Source organism: Citrus clementina, unplaced genomic scaffold (genome assembly GCF_000493195.1).
Source record: "Citrus clementina cultivar Clemenules unplaced genomic scaffold, Citrus_clementina_v1.0 scaffold_5, whole genome shotgun sequence".
In the NCBI taxonomy this organism is placed as follows: Eukaryota; Viridiplantae; Streptophyta; class Magnoliopsida; order Sapindales; family Rutaceae; genus Citrus; species Citrus x clementina.
This window is the reverse complement of record NW_006262201.1, coordinates 15,185,579-15,200,857: the sequence shown is the minus strand read 5'-3', so window position 1 is coordinate 15,200,857 and position 15,279 is coordinate 15,185,579. Positions and strand designations below refer to the sequence as shown.

Sequence of the window (15,279 nt, the reverse complement as noted above, 5' to 3'; positions counted from 1 at the left end):
TTCTGGTAACAGAACAGGCTTTAACAATATTTAAATTTCTTGTTTTTGGTTTTTCAATAAAAGGAAAAACAAGTTTTTGGTTTTTGCTTTAAAAGAGATACTATCATAATTGACAGTATAAGGAGTGATAAGATTAATGAAGAGAGTTCATAGTATAACAGTATGATGGATATCATTTGTTAGAAGAAATGAAGTCCTAAATTCAAAACCATTATTATGCACTGAGGCATCAACTTTAGATTTGACTTTCAATTTTGAATTATTGGCGGCTGAGAGTCTTTCATTTGTTTTTTCATGAAATCTTTTAGGGACAATATCTTTTTTAATGCAGTTTAAATCAGCACCGGTATCAAAAAGGGCAATGGTGTCAATCTCAAAGTCTTTAGAAAGAATTAAGGTGATTTTAATCAAATATTTTCGAGTGGTGATTTGTTTAAGAACAAAGAGGAAATCATTGGGTATGAATTCAATGTTTTCAAGGTTTTGTTCATTTTCACCATCAGACTCAATTTCTTTATCAGAATTATCTTCTAACTGTTTTTGTAACAGAAGTTGGATGATTTTTGAATCATTTCTTTGTTTTTCTTTTAAGTCTTTTATTTCAAGCTTAATTTCTTTTATTTCTTTTTGAAGATCCTGAACATTAAGAGTTGTTTTCTTTATTTTCTTTTTATCAAGGATTTCTGAGAGATCATATGTATTCTTTTTAATGGTAGGGGCTTTGGAAGTTTCTGCTTTATTAAGTTCTAGTGTTTTCAAAAGTTTATCGAGGTATTCTTTTTGGAGATTTGGATCAGAAATGTGTTTAACTAATTCAAGAAAAGTTTCTTGTTCCTTAGTCAACACATTAATCTTCTTTAAGTAGGATTCTGTGTCAGAATCACTATCACTGGATACAGATGTATCTGAGTCAATTAATTCATCAATCTGTAGAGGCTCACTATCTCCCGTCATGGAAGACTCAGAGTCAGAAGACTCAAGAAGCAAAGGAGCTATTTTAGAAAATATTTCTTCATCAAGTCCAAGCTCATGGAACTTTCTGCTCATTCGACAAAATTTTACAGTGTGGCCTTTCTTTCCACATTTATAACATGTGGCTTCTTTGTAGTTAAAAGGGGTTTTTGTCGTATCTTTAGAGGTTTTCTTTTTAGAGAAATGAGATTTCCTATAAGACTTCGAAGGTTTCTTATGGAAAGGTTCTCTAAAGTTATGGAAGGGTTTCCTGTGGCCTTTAGATTTGTAATGTTTCTTGTAACGTTTTGAAGAACATTTACCATTACAATCTTTAGAAGTGGAGGCTTTAAAGAGATCATAATTGAATTATTTGCAGAAACTGCCTAATTCTTGCTTAGACTTTTTAAGTTCTCATTTTAGACGCTTCTGAAGTTTCAAATCTTGACAAATCTTTAAACCTTCTTTATTGATAAAACTGACTAATTAACTATAGGTGAGTTCGTCATAAGGAATACGGTTATCATAAAGAGCTTTGATGGAATTTCTAACATTTTCTCCTAAGAGGATAGGTAATCCTGCAAGGAATTTTTTCTTCCAAGTTATATGATTTGCATCATCCCTAAGAAAGAGTCTGGTAAAGAAAGTGTTTTTATAGCTTTGGAATTCACTAAGCTTCTTACATCTTAGGTTGTGTAGTAACTCAGCATTTTTATCTCTAAGGTGTGAAGGATCACCTATGAAATGAAGGGATATGGTCAGAATCAGGGTAGCAACTGCATCCTGAATTGGGCTATTGAATTCATCAAGAATGGGTGTCCCATCCTCATCAATTTGAATGGCATTAAGGATATCTAATTATTGTTGTTTTGTGATAAGATGATCCCACCAACCTTTGAGTTGACCAATAAAACCAGCAATGAGAATTTCTGCAATGGCTTTGTCAGAAGTTTCTGACTGGGTTTTATAAGTATTGGCTGCCATGGTCATTTGTTGCAACAATCCTAGAATATGTATTCAGACATACCATCAATATTCCACTCATAGACAGAGGATGCATTAAATCGTGATTGGTTTAATGCTGCAGGTCTGTTGTCTATGGCCAAGTCAGGTGGAGACTTGACAGTAGGTAGGGCTAATTTCCAATGGATTTTATTGGCTTTAGAAACATGTTCTTCTTTAAATGCTTCTATATCTGAAGAGGCTATAGAAACATTGTCTTGTTCTAGTACACCAATCTTACTAGATTGGGCACTGTCAGGGGCTATTTGGATTTTAATAGACGAGGAAGAAGAAGCTTCTATTCTATCTAGTTATTCTCTAATAGTTTTAGCAAAATCTGATTTTGACTCTTGAATAAGCTTTTGACTAGTTTTCGGAACCTGAAAAGGTTTGAAAATAGGCTCCTTAAGCTTTTTGTCAAAATCCGATTTTGATGTAACAGGGGAAACATCTATGGTTGACTTCTGGAATTGGTTTTCTATCCTAGTCAATTGTTTTCCTATTATATTTAGATTGGCATTACAGAAATTATTTTGTTGAATAATGCTATCTAAATCTGTTTCTGAATCTTTAGGTTTATGGATTTTATAAGGTGAGGCTTTTATCTGAATAGGAGGTTCACCATGATCAATGGTTAGACTCCTAAGAGGCGAGTGTTCAGATCCTATAGTTCTATCACTATCAGAAAGATTTCATTCAATGATTTTCTTTCTAACAGTAATGGGATTTGATTCTTTAAAAGGATAAGTAATATTGTTGTCCGATGCATACATTTCAAACCAATCAAAAAATAATATATGAACTTTATGCAAATTTTCAAAGTCATAATAAACTTGCTGGATTTCTTTTCTTTGGTTTAAGAAATGTTTGAAAAACCAAAGTCTTTTTTCTTTATTAGTGTCTGAATAAAAATCATTTTGAAGAAGAGTTTTATCCAATTCAAAATCTTTTTCTATGACACTAATTATATTTTCTGTGACAGCAAAAAATGTAGGAGAAGTTGGAGGAGAAGGTTCCTTCTCTTCCTGGCTTTGTTCATGTTGACGGCTAGTGTAAATGGGATGAGGAACACTAGTTGTATAGTCAACAGTATGTATAGAAGAACTAGGTATATCTGAAGTGGAAAACCTAGGTTGACTTTTTAAAGGTTGAAAAGGGAGATTTATAACGGAAGGAATTTTTGAAAATTTCATTTCCAATGAAGGAATACTTGAGCATGAATCCTTATCAGAGAATCTAGATGAAGTAGATCTCCTAAAGGATAGTTTGACTTTACCATCAGAATATTGAGTCACATTTTGCAACTATGTATTAGGCTCAAGTTGTTTTGGAATCATTGGTGCAGTGGCTCCTTCAAGCTCTAATACCAGTATAGAGACTTTTTTTTTTTTTTTTACATTCAAATAATTACAAAGTGCTAAAGATTACAAAAGGCTTTAAGAATGCTTTAATGGAGAAAATATTTCCAAGCAGTCATCTTCATTTTCATCTCCAAGGAAAATGAACGGTTCAGCTTCACCAGAAGAGCTTGAACCAGAACTCGCAACCGATGGTTCTGATCTCGAGACAAGGAGCTGTTGCATGACTTTAAAAAAAAAAAAAAATATATATATATATATATATATATATATATATATATATATATGAATGTTTTATTTGCTCTATGTTATATGTCTTTAATTTTTAATTTTCCAATCATGGATTCTTCTCCGTATATATTTTGTACAAGTCTTTATTCTAAAGACTATGTTTATGAGAAGGGCTTTGAGAATATTTTATCGAACAAATATCTCAGGTGAAAAAGGTATATATAAAACAGATATATAGTTAATTAAAAGCAGTTGCAAACAAGAATAGAAAAACATGTTAAAAAATTTAAAATAAACGTTGAACAATTGTAATAAAAATATATTATACATGTTTATTCTTTTGGCTTGAAGGTGAAGCAAAGGCGTGTTAATGGGTCCCTCGAAGAGTAAGCATGTGAGAAAACAATTATGCACTAAAGTTGGAGACCGGAGAAACCCCTCATTGCTTGTCAATCAAGCGATTACTTACTTCCCTTAAAGTCGATCAAATTAAAATTAATAATTGAATCACCCCATTAATTTGATGCGTAGTATGTCATTTTAACTTGGTCTTAAGCCACCTGCTTAGTCTCATTGATTTACATACAATTAAATTTCTTCCATGTGTTCAATTCACAGCCATACACCCGAATCCCTGATAGAAGTGGTTGTATATGTGAGTAAACTAATAAATTAAAACACACAGCCTGTAAACGGTAAATACTATCAAATTTTTACCATTTACATTGTTTGTCATTCCTAGCATCAATTCCAAGATTATAGCACTAATATTATACCCTTGGATTATAGAAACCTAAAAATCAACTCTAAATAAATTTTTATAAAAAATATAATATAATTTAAATAATGTGAATTTTTACAAAATAAATTATAAATTATTTTGTATATTAAATTTTTAAATGTTAATAAAATATATTTCACCGATTATTGATATTAAAATAATTGTATTTAACATTCAAAATAATTTGCAAAATCTATGTTATACATTTTATTCATAATTTTTTTATACCATGTTAATATTAGCATAAATTTTAAAATTAATTTTTGAATTAATGGATTTAGTTATTAATAAAATCTGTTAGGACATGCTAATAATAGCCTAATATTAAAAATAATTTCATGACATCTATATGATAATTCATTTATTAAATTTATTTTTTTATTTTGTTTGTTATTCTGTGATATTTTATTTATTATATTTTGTTTGTTAGTATATGCTATTTTATTTATTATTTTTATCTTAGAACTGTATTTGTATTTATTTAAAATGTTTTGACAATAATCAAGTGTATAATAATGAGAAAAGGGTTTGTGTGCTCATTTAGAAAATTAGAGGAATTTATGTGACTATTTAAACAAACCTTAGGGTTGTAAATAACTTTTACCATATATATTGAATTTGAATAAAATGACTTTTTTTTTTACTTTAAAATTTACATATGGTAGGACTCACCATTTGTAGATTTTAAGAGTCATTAGATTTCAATCCAACGGCTCCAATTGAAATTCACTAGCCTTAAAAAAATGCTTAGGAGCCCAAGCCTCGGCCTTGTCCGACTGGGCCCGCAAGGCTTAAGCCCAGCCTTTATGTGAGGTGTGGACTTGGGCCTTATTTCTCCAAACCCGTTGTGACTGGGCCCGAACATGGGATTAAACTGTAGCCTTTATCTCAAAACTCGTGTTGATGTTGAGCAATATTTTCAATGTTATATTCAAGGTACACATGCATTTGGGCTACAAATGTTTACAAACTTTCATTGGATTCACGTGTATACTTAATAATCCTTCTGCTCTCAGCTCGTATATTATAATGTTATTATTCTATTAAACTATATACTCTATATCTTTGGTGAACTTCTACAAAATTTAAAATTTTGAATAAGATCAGTACTCTATATATATGGCATAACGGTGTAATGCCTATTATATTATTACAATATTACACCAATACAAAAGATAGTAAATAATGTTCCTGTATTTTATTAAAGTGCGAGAACTCTCATTGGTGTGTGTGTAAGTATCCATTCCAAGATCTTGGATTATAGTTATATATTCCAAATAATCATTATAATAAACACCAAAGAACTTCGCTTCAAGTATATATCTAATTAATAGCTTAAAAGAACTCTGTTGATGTTCATCTTATACCATCTTGTAATGAAGCTGCTCAAATCTTGGCAAATTAGCTTCATGGTAATGCTGAGTAATAATCAGCTGGCTGATTTGGATCCGCCAGCATAATATTTCCTTACAAAGCAGACTAAGTACAAGTAATAAATTAAAACAATTTTCTACTTCATTAAACAAGGAAGATTCCGATACAAAACTAATTACAAAAGCTAGTATTTGGTAAATAATTTAATCAGTACAAAATAAAAAAAAAAAAAAGAATAAATCACATGGCTGCCAGTAGTGCCATTGCCCTTGTCACACAATAAATAAAAACCTCCTATATAAATATATAACCAAGAAAAAAAAAAATTTCATCTTCATAATCGATCGGGGTAAATACTGTTGTGACCTCAGCTTCGATCTCCTCCATCAATTTACAGATGCTTGTTGCAATTAATCATGGAAAAAGTAGTTAACCAGAAATTAATGAAAAATCACAATCCCCTGAAAGAAAGAAGCTTAGTATAGCACTTAGGTGGATCATCAGATTTAATATAAGCTTCATTAACTTTTTGGCAATTAACCTCGAAAGGCAAGCCCTTGATGTTCAACCCTCCGAAACTAAAACCAACATCCCCAGTCATGAACAGATCAACCAACATGGCCTTCTGTCTGTATCTCAATTTTAATATCTCGGCATTTGCATCATCAATTCGAGTATTCGTAGTTGTGGTGTTGACATCTATTTTGGTCTCATTTCCACTCCTTTGGGAAAACCCTGGAATGGCGGTGTGTCCAATTCTAACATTTTCGGCTTTGATCTCGACTCTCAGTTTCTCGTAGTGCAAGCTCATTTTATCATTTTCGTTCTCGAACTCAAGTTTAACACTGATCTCCATGGTTAGAAACTTCTGTCGGGAAGATTCAGAGATGCTTATATTCGAAGAGTGGACTTTTAAGACGTTGATGTGGGGCAGAGATGAACGGAGGATGCCTACGGCAACGAAGCCCAACACGAAGATGATTATAAGGAAAGCGGTGACGCTTATGCATATCCATGCACAGCACGTGAAACAGCGGCAAGAGCGATGCCCTTTGGAGTTGGGGTCCTGAATGTCCTCGTACATTGTTCGTTTACCAGGAATTTCAGAGAAGGCAACGCGCTTTGTCCGCTGCTGCTGATGCTGATGCTGCGGCAATGGCGGGTTTGGATTCTGGAGGTGCTGTTCCTGACTTGATGATGCTCCTGCAAACCCCGCCATTGCCCAGAGAATTTCTGAGCTAATTGATAACCTTGATGGTCAAACAAATGAGTTAATCTGAGCTTTCATATTATTGATTCCTACGTTGGAGATTTATTTTCGTTGGCCAGAGCAGCTGAGGACCGCCAGCTATTCATGGTAAATCTAAAACAAATAACCAAAATGAAAAAATTATTGTTTTGATCATCTTTCATATTTGTTTAATCAAGCAGATGTTGCTTGGACACTGTTATACCATATGTTATGGTAAACGTATTAATTAATGCTGCATATCCCAAAATGTGAGAAAAACTTTTATATATCACAAGTATGCACAGTGAGGTCAACCAAGAAATTGTAAAATACATTAGAGATGCTATGTCAATCATATAAAAATAAATTAATTATATTATGACATGTGTGCGTTTATTTTGAAAACTATCATATAAATAGTAGTTATATTAAATCCAAATACACATGTCATATATGCATTATTTGGTTGTATTACTTTTAATATATTCTAAAATTTCTCCAACTGATAGAATCATAACACCCATAAAACAATTACAGACATCATACATTATGTCATGATTCTAATGATTAATTGTATATACAATAGACTAATAGATAAATTTATCATCGAATGTTATTCCAAAATCTCTAACGTTGTTTAATTATAATGTAATTATGTAGTAAATAATTTATAACACCGTTAATTAGTTCTTCACTTCTAGTGGAGATTGAAGACTTGAAGCCATCTAATCCTACCAGGCATATGAATGACAGGATATATCCACGTAACTTATTGTATACTTGTTATTACGAGAAAAGGCGTGACATGCTAAAATATTCTAGACTTTCCAGTAGCCTTACCGGGCTTGTATGAATGTATCTAGAAATATAGGTTCAAGCCCCACCGAATATTCGTGGGAATAAATTTCCATGTTAATAATATTCGACATCATTAATGTTATACAGCTTATACCTACTTAATTGGGATACAAACTATATACAAACTTAGGGATGGCAATGGGGAGAGGAGGGGAGGGGATCAATCTCTCCGTACTCATCCCCGATATTTTACGTATGTCCCCATCCCCTCTTCGTCCCCGTAAGAATTACTTGAGAGAATCTTCATCCCCTCCCCGAATAATAACAGGGGATCCCCGAGGGTCCCCGATCCCCGAATAACTAATACATTTTTTTTATTTTTGATTTTGAGTTAATCATATTAAAATAAAAAATTCAAATAAAAGTAAAGTTTGAAATATATCTTACATTAATATCCATTACAAAAGTCATATACATTAAATTAGTAAGTAACGCAGCATGCAAGGGATACAAACTTCTTTTACAAACTATCATGAGCAAATTAATAGTCTAATACAAAATTGTTACAAATAAAATCGAATTTAGATTCAAAATTAACTTTTTCAATAGTGGCGTGGGCACTTTATAAATGTGGGCTATAAACACAATAATTAAATCGGAGCAAATCAAGAGCAAATATTAGATTAGATTAGATTAGAATAGAGTAGATATTAAAATTGTGATTCGTTGTGGGCAATTATAACATCTAAAAATAAATAAAAAATAGATTTAAGTTTAAAATATTTAAAGAATATTAAAATTAAAAAATTTTGGGCTAATAGAATCTACTCGGTCTTTTTAATGTCCTAAATAAAAATTTAGGACTTTAATTAGTTAATTAGGCCTAAAAGTTTAATAATATAAATATGTTGATATTTTTTTATTTTTACCAATATTTATAATTTTATAATTTAAATTTTATTATTTATTTACTAGTAATTTTAAAAAAATTAAAAATTAAAATGGGGAAATGGGTAGGGGATGGGGATTCCACCTCATCCCCGTCTCCTCCTCGAATAAGAAATTGGGTAAAAAAATTTCTCCATCCCCTCCCCAAATAAGAAATTGGGTATTAAATTATTCCCATACCCTCCCCAAATTGGGAAAATCCCGGAGAGTACCTGTTCCCGTGGGAATTTTTGTCATCCCTATACAAACTGATGTGATAAACAACATATAACCATATGTTAATTCAAATAATAGATAATTATTAATTCTTATCATTTTTTATTTAAATAATATTTTTTTATTAGTGGCATATCAGTTGAGATACAAATTAAGTATCCCAATTAAGTAAAAATAACATCACTTTTTAGACATTGAATGAATTATGATGCCTCCGGACTCCTAATCATATGGGTGGTAACAATTTCAGAAAAATCTAGTAGCCTTGGGAACTGTCATCAATTCCATGATTCGATTCGAATATTAACAACATATGCATGTCTGTATATTTATCCTCGTACAATAGATCCCATAACAAAGCACAGGTCTGCTTTTAGATTGATGGCTTGCTGGTTATTTGATAAATCTCCAGAATCCCCCACCCCCAGAGAGATGTCAAAAATAAATTGAACTTCATCAATCGATTCATAACATTGGAATAAAAATTATTACAACAAATCATGTAATGAAAAACCCACCTAAAGAGAATAATAATTGAAAAAAAAAATCAGAAACTATGCCCCTAAGAAAAATAGCCCAAAGGACAGATTCACACTATAAGAAGCCACAAATGGATGTAAATTTCGAATGATGCTCGAGAAAACCTTTCTGTGCATGTTTGCATGTAAAATGTTCAATCTTAATATTAAAACTTGAAATCAAACAGCACCAACTTTGTTGGCAATCACGGGGTCTGAACATTTGAATCTTTGGATTTGTTCTCTTCAGAAGATGGCCGGTTTTCTGAGTCAGATTGCCGGACTTCTTCAATCATTCTAACAACTTCGTCCATGTTGGGTCTCATGTCTGGCACCTTTGCCACACAGGCCATGCCAATTTGCAGCATCTGTACCATTTCTTCTTCAATGTTTTGGAACCTCATCAACTCGACATCAAAAACCTCAGCTGTCCATTCTTCCCGAACAACAGACTGAACCCACCTAGGGAGATCAACCATATCATCACGCGTTGGTGACTGGAGTGGAGCTTTCCCAGTCAGCATCTCAAGGAGAAGGACACCAAAACTATACACGTCTGATTTATGACTGTGCTTACGGGTTTCAATCACCTCAGGAGCACGGTAGCCTGCACTCCGAGATGGTGTGGCAGGGACATTCATAAGAGGGGTCAGTCCAAAATCAGAGATGCATCCATCAAGATCTTGGTTGATGAGGACATTTGAGGCTTTAATATTTCCATGAGTGAATTTTGGACCACCCATAGAATGAATGTGGGCAACGCCCCTTGCTGTCCCAAGCAATATCTTTACTCTTGTCTCCCAGTCCAGTGGAGTTCTACCAGCTCCCCTATTTCCTGTCATCAAGTAAAAATTGGGTGTCGGATTATACAGACATGACTTCTAATGAGCAAATGGATAGCTCTCTCCTGTAGATATTCCCGTCTGAGTTATGACAGGTGAATGTTTAAGCACTTCTTGACTAGAATAATCAAAAAGTGCAAGTTGAATGTTCATTTTTCTTATGGATACAATGCGGAGCAATTCTTCACATATAGACCTACAGTTCTAGTCAATGTTAATAGTCCTGCAAGAAAAGCAGTAAGACTCCTCAAGCCTAGATATATTGTAATTGAGCCTCCACTCATCTGTTTTAACTTAAGGTGGACGTGCTTTGTCTCACCGGTTTATATTCCTAGAGTTCAATTTGTTTTTCAATATCATTCGCATCAACATCGTTCCAATAAATCTATTATGTCTTCAAATCAAGTCATTTGAACTATTAAGGCATGATACTTACGAGGATATCCTACATAAGCTTATTCTTGTTCGTAATCAAATTATGAAAGTTATTAGACTCAACGACCAGGGTAAAGTCAATAAGAAAGATTCAAGTATTGGTCTTACCAACCAAACAACTTCATTCATCTAATATCAAAATTTATGTCAAAATAGGACACATTCTCCGAGTCCATACAAACTAGAAGTCATCACCTCTAATAATACAAGTTCTTTTCCCAACCATATGCTCATATTTAACATGTTTACATAAAATTACTGCATACTTCCCACATGCTCTTGGTGACAATATTATCGCCAATATTATTGTCAGTTCTTCGGAATTAGCCGTTAAAAAATTTTGAATTTCCAATAGTAACACAGAATTATTCAAAACCTCTAGTACCATCAAATTTAAAGAATCCTTATACAAAGACATGGCATAAAATTCAATTTAGTGTCCTGCACTGATTAAGTGTTATAATAAAATTGACTACTTATGTGGGTCACATCATAAAGGGGGTTGTCAGATTAGAGTACCACGGTGCTCTGGTAAAAAAATTATGCATTCCACTCTAATAAGAAAGCATAAGGCATCAGATTTCAAAGGCCACCACATTTCTGGCCATAAGATTTTTCACAAGAAAAACTAAAATGTATTTACCAGCTTTCAAATTATACGTGTAAAACAAAATCAAAGTTAAAAGTTACCCCTTCTTTGCTCTTTTAACTATTTTCAACTATGAGAAAAAGAATAATATAGTAGTGGAGAAACCATACCATGTAAGAGTGTGGATAAGCTGCCACTTGCAAAATAGTCATAGACCAAGAGTTTTTCATCCTTTGAGTAGTAATAAGCACGGAGTGGCACAACATTTGGGTGCTGTCCAACCCGTCCCACAATCTCCATCTGCTGCTCGAAGTCCCTCTTCCCCACCACCACCTCCTTCAGCCTTTTCACCACAACTGTTATTGACTCCTCCAGGACAGCTTTATATGCCGTGCCATAACTACCCTTACCCAGCACTTCAGCCGAAGCCCTTAATAAATCTTCAAGATCAAAATTATAAGAACAACCTTCAAAGAAAACTAGCTTGTTTTTCTCAGGTTCTTGCACCCCACTTCCAAACTCCTCTTTGGGCTTTTCACTCCTGCCACCACTAGAAGCCTTCCCTTTGGATACACCATTGCTCCCATTATCTTTTTTCTTCAAACAGTAGCATAAGATAACTAGAGCTACAAGAAGTAGCACAGCAGACCCTCCTACTGCAATGGCAATGATAGCTCCCAATCCAAGTTTCTGTTTCGAGCTTTGCTTTCGAGGAATGAATGGGGGTGGAGAATAAGTAGGTGATGGAGAAGGTGCAACAGGGAAGCAAGCTTTTAGCGGTGGACCACATAAGAGAGAGTTACCTACAAAAGAGGAATTGGGAAACTTTTGAAGGGATGACGGGATTGGACCTTTAAGACCGTTGTAGCTTAGATTCAGATGCCTTAGCTTAGGGATGTCAAAATTGGGGATTGATCCTGAAAGGTTGTTACTCTGGAGGCTCAATCCAGTGAGTTGGGTCAAATTTTGTATGCTTTGTGGAATGTTCCCCGTGAAAGAGTTAAATGAGAGATCCAATACCACAAGTTGAGGGGAAAAGGAGGAAGGAATTTTGCCAGAGAAGTTATTATGTTGGAGATAGAGGTAGCGCAGAGAAGGAAGGGAGGTTATTTCAGAAGGAAGACCGCCAGTTAGTACATTGGATCGAAGGCTGAGAACCTCAAGGGCATCTAGTTTACCTAGAGTGTTGTTTGGGATAGGTCCCACAAGTCCAATTCCTGGTAGCCGGAGACCAAACACACGAGTACGATCCTGAGTGCAATTGATGCCCACCCAAGACTGGCAGATGGGATTAGTGGAGCTCCAATTGAGCTTCCGAAGATGGGGTACAGCATCAGCAAAGTCAAGAAGGGCCTGTCTATCTGAGTTCAGATCAGCAAAAGCCAGGGGAAGCAGAGAGACTATGACACAGAGGGGAAAAAACAGTGGGGCAGCGGAGCTGAACTTCATGAGGAGTTGTTTAATACAGGGTATAAGTAAGTGACTGCTGTAACAGAAATGTAACCCCAGAAGCGTTTCTATATTCCTGAATAAAGCCAAAAGCCAACAACATTAGACTGATAGAAGCACAAAGAAAAAGACCACCATCAGACACTCATCTTCCAAAAACATGACAATTAGTCCCATCTCTACTCAAACCATGATGTGTGTCAAAAGCTACTAGAGATTTTCAAATCATAAAAGGAAATGCAGCAAACAATTTCGAGCATCTCAAATGCAAATTTCGCGAGAATATGACCTTTAATCCAGCTACATCTAAGCCTAACAGCACTCATCAATCTTTAAGAGCACAGAGCTGAAAGAGGTTCATACCTACTAAAGTTAAACAACATATAATTAAATGTAAAAATATGAAATTCTTTTAAGTATGATGAGCACCCAAAAACAAGGGCAGTGCGGTCAGTTTTCCATATTTCATATTCCAATGCTAATTCAACAATTTTGGAGATTGAAACATATGGATCAAGAAACGTATTCAAAAGGGAAACCATCCAACCTTTTTTTTTTTACTTTTTCGTATTAAATTATATGTTAAGTAACAAATACAGTACACAAAAAAAAAGAGAGCAAAGCATTATCCAAAGGGAGTAGATATGGAGAATAAAGGAAAAATGAACCACATTTGAAAGGCCCCATTAGAAAATGCACCCATCTTTATCAATTTAAAAAAATATCTAATAGCTAAAAGACTAAGGCAGGCCAAAAAAAAAATGAAAAAAGATTCAATGCAAAAGAGAAAAAGATTGTTATAAAGAACAACACTTGTTAAAGTGAAATACCCACAAACAAATAACATTGTTGAGAAGTAATCAGATCTGCAAATTACAAGTGAACCTGGAAACATGGGGGAAAGAAGCAAGACCTCTCATCCAACAGGCAGTTGACAGCTCAGCTCAGCTCAGCTCAGTGGAGAAGTTACCGTTGAGCTGAAACATGAGATTTGCTTGTTGTTCTTGTAACGGCATTGGTTGGTTCCAGATCCGACATTAGATTAGAATAGAAGCTGTAGCTCGACAACTCAACTCAAACGAAACACGTGGCCTGGTTGTGTAACATGTTAGAAGCAGTTGTTCTGAGCTTTTTGTGTGTACCAGAGAGGTTGGAGAAGAGAATTTATTTTTTTATTTTTTGAAAACAAAAAGAAATAAATAAAAGGGGGAAATTAATTATAAAATTAGAATTAAAGGAGAAGAGGCTTTGACTGAAGATGGAGAGAGAGAGCGAGAGCGAGCTAGACAGAGAGAGGGAGAGAGTTAGTGAGTGAGGGTGAAAGGACAACGGAGCAACAGGGACTGTAGCCTTTCATTAGTGAAGTGTCCGTCCTCCATCTTTATTTAACTTTAAGTTCAACAGACAACAATTCTTTATTATTTTTAATTTAATAGTTAATTAGTATTGGCATTAAAATGTATTTATTTATACACTTTTTAATTTTATATGTGTGTGTGTTTATTTATTTACATGCGCATTTCTTTACCGTTGTTCTGGGCTTTAAGGGTGCGTTTGAAATTAAAGTTAGACAGTTGTAATTTTTAAGTTACAGTATTAAAGTGTTTGGTAAACACTAACTACTGTAACTTGAAAATTATGTTGATATAATTTTTTACTTGTAATATAAAAAATCTATTATATGTTTAATAATTATTTGAAATTTATGTTTACTACATATTATTAAATTTTATTTTATAATTATAATTTTTTATCCACAACAGGCGTAACTTAAAATATACAGCACCTCAATCCCAAACATGACCTAATCTATTTTGTCCTTGGTTCACACCGGCGTTGGGTGAGTAGCTTCACTTTTATTTTATTTATTAATTTAGCATCAGTTTAGAAATATTTTAATTTTTAAAAAATTATTATTATTAGCATCACATCTTTGTAGTTATATTTAATTCTTTTTTATTTATTTTTATAATATTATCCTCTTATAATAATATTTTTTAAACATTAATAAAAAAATTAAATTATCAATTTAACTGCAAAATAAAATCAAAACATAAAAAATAAATATTAATTTTTATAGAAGTTCACGTATGTCAAAAAAATTAATGTTATAAAAAAAATTAAATTACCACTTTTTGAGACATAATAAAAAAATTAATATATTAACTTCTCAACGGAATGTCCCACAAAAACTAATATATATTCTCTTTATTTTATTTTATTTTTTAGAATTAAATTGATAATTTAATTTTTTTCTCTTTATTAATGTCAAAAAAATTATTATAAGAGGATAATATTACAAAAATAAACTAAAAGAATAAAAAATAATAGCAGGAGTGTCAACTAGTTTGACAATAAGAATATTTTGATATGCTTTTAAAAATACATAAACTAAACAGATATTAATTTTAAAATATAGAAACTAAACGATGTTTTAACTGTTTAGCTTGCTATTCACGTTTTGCATTGTTAATTATATATATTGCATAATAATAGTAATGATCATCATTGAAATGTATGATGTTTGAGGGCTTTTTTTTTTTTCACTTTGTTCAC

General features: G+C 33.1%; 2 protein-coding genes across 5 annotated transcripts; both read right to left on the bottom strand.

Annotated features, from left to right (window-relative positions):
- Window positions 1–6,148: 6,148 nt before the first annotated feature.
- On the bottom strand, window positions 6,149–6,916 carry LOC112097965. Its single transcript, XM_024183560.1, has one exon. The coding sequence runs from the start codon at window positions 6,914–6,916 to the stop codon at window positions 6,149–6,151; it is 768 nt and encodes a 255-aa protein (XP_024039328.1).
- A 2,304-nt stretch (window positions 6,917–9,220) lies between these two features.
- On the bottom strand, window positions 9,221–14,088 carry LOC18040567 (probable inactive receptor kinase At5g58300). Of its 4 annotated transcripts, none has more exons than XM_006431990.2 (3): window positions 13,609–14,088; window positions 11,445–12,799; window positions 9,221–10,243 (listed from the first exon to the last, which is right to left on the bottom strand). In XM_006431990.2, the coding sequence occupies exons 1-3, from the start codon at window positions 13,641–13,643 to the stop codon at window positions 9,615–9,617; spliced, it is 2,019 nt and encodes a 672-aa protein (XP_006432053.1). In that variant the 5' UTR covers window positions 13,644–14,088; the 3' UTR covers window positions 9,221–9,614. The 4 variants fall into 4 exon arrangements, with proteins under 4 accessions (XP_006432053.1, XP_006432052.1, XP_024040664.1 ...); XM_006431989.2 differs by having other exon boundaries at window positions 13,637–14,088; XM_024184896.1 differs by lacking the exon at window positions 13,609–14,088 and adding an exon at window positions 13,554–13,602.
- Window positions 14,089–15,279: the final 1,191 nt, after the last annotated feature.

Excerpts from the sequence above, each read along its gene's own strand:
- LOC112097965 (XM_024183560.1), bottom strand. The coding sequence starts at position 6,916 with ATGGCGGGGTTTGCAGGAGCATCATCAAGTCAGGAACAGCACCTCCAG.
- LOC18040567 (XM_006431990.2), bottom strand. The coding sequence starts at position 13,643 with ATGAGAGGTCTTGCTTCTTTCCCCCATGTTTCCAG. Across the intron at positions 12,800-13,608 it reads TCTTTCCCCCATGTTTCCAG|GAATATAGAAACGCTTCTGG; the intron begins GTTCACTTGTAA and ends GGCTTTATTCAG. Across the intron at positions 10,244-11,444 it reads CTTATCCACACTCTTACATG|GAAATAGGGGAGCTGGTAGA; the intron begins GTATGGTTTCTC and ends ACTTGATGACAG.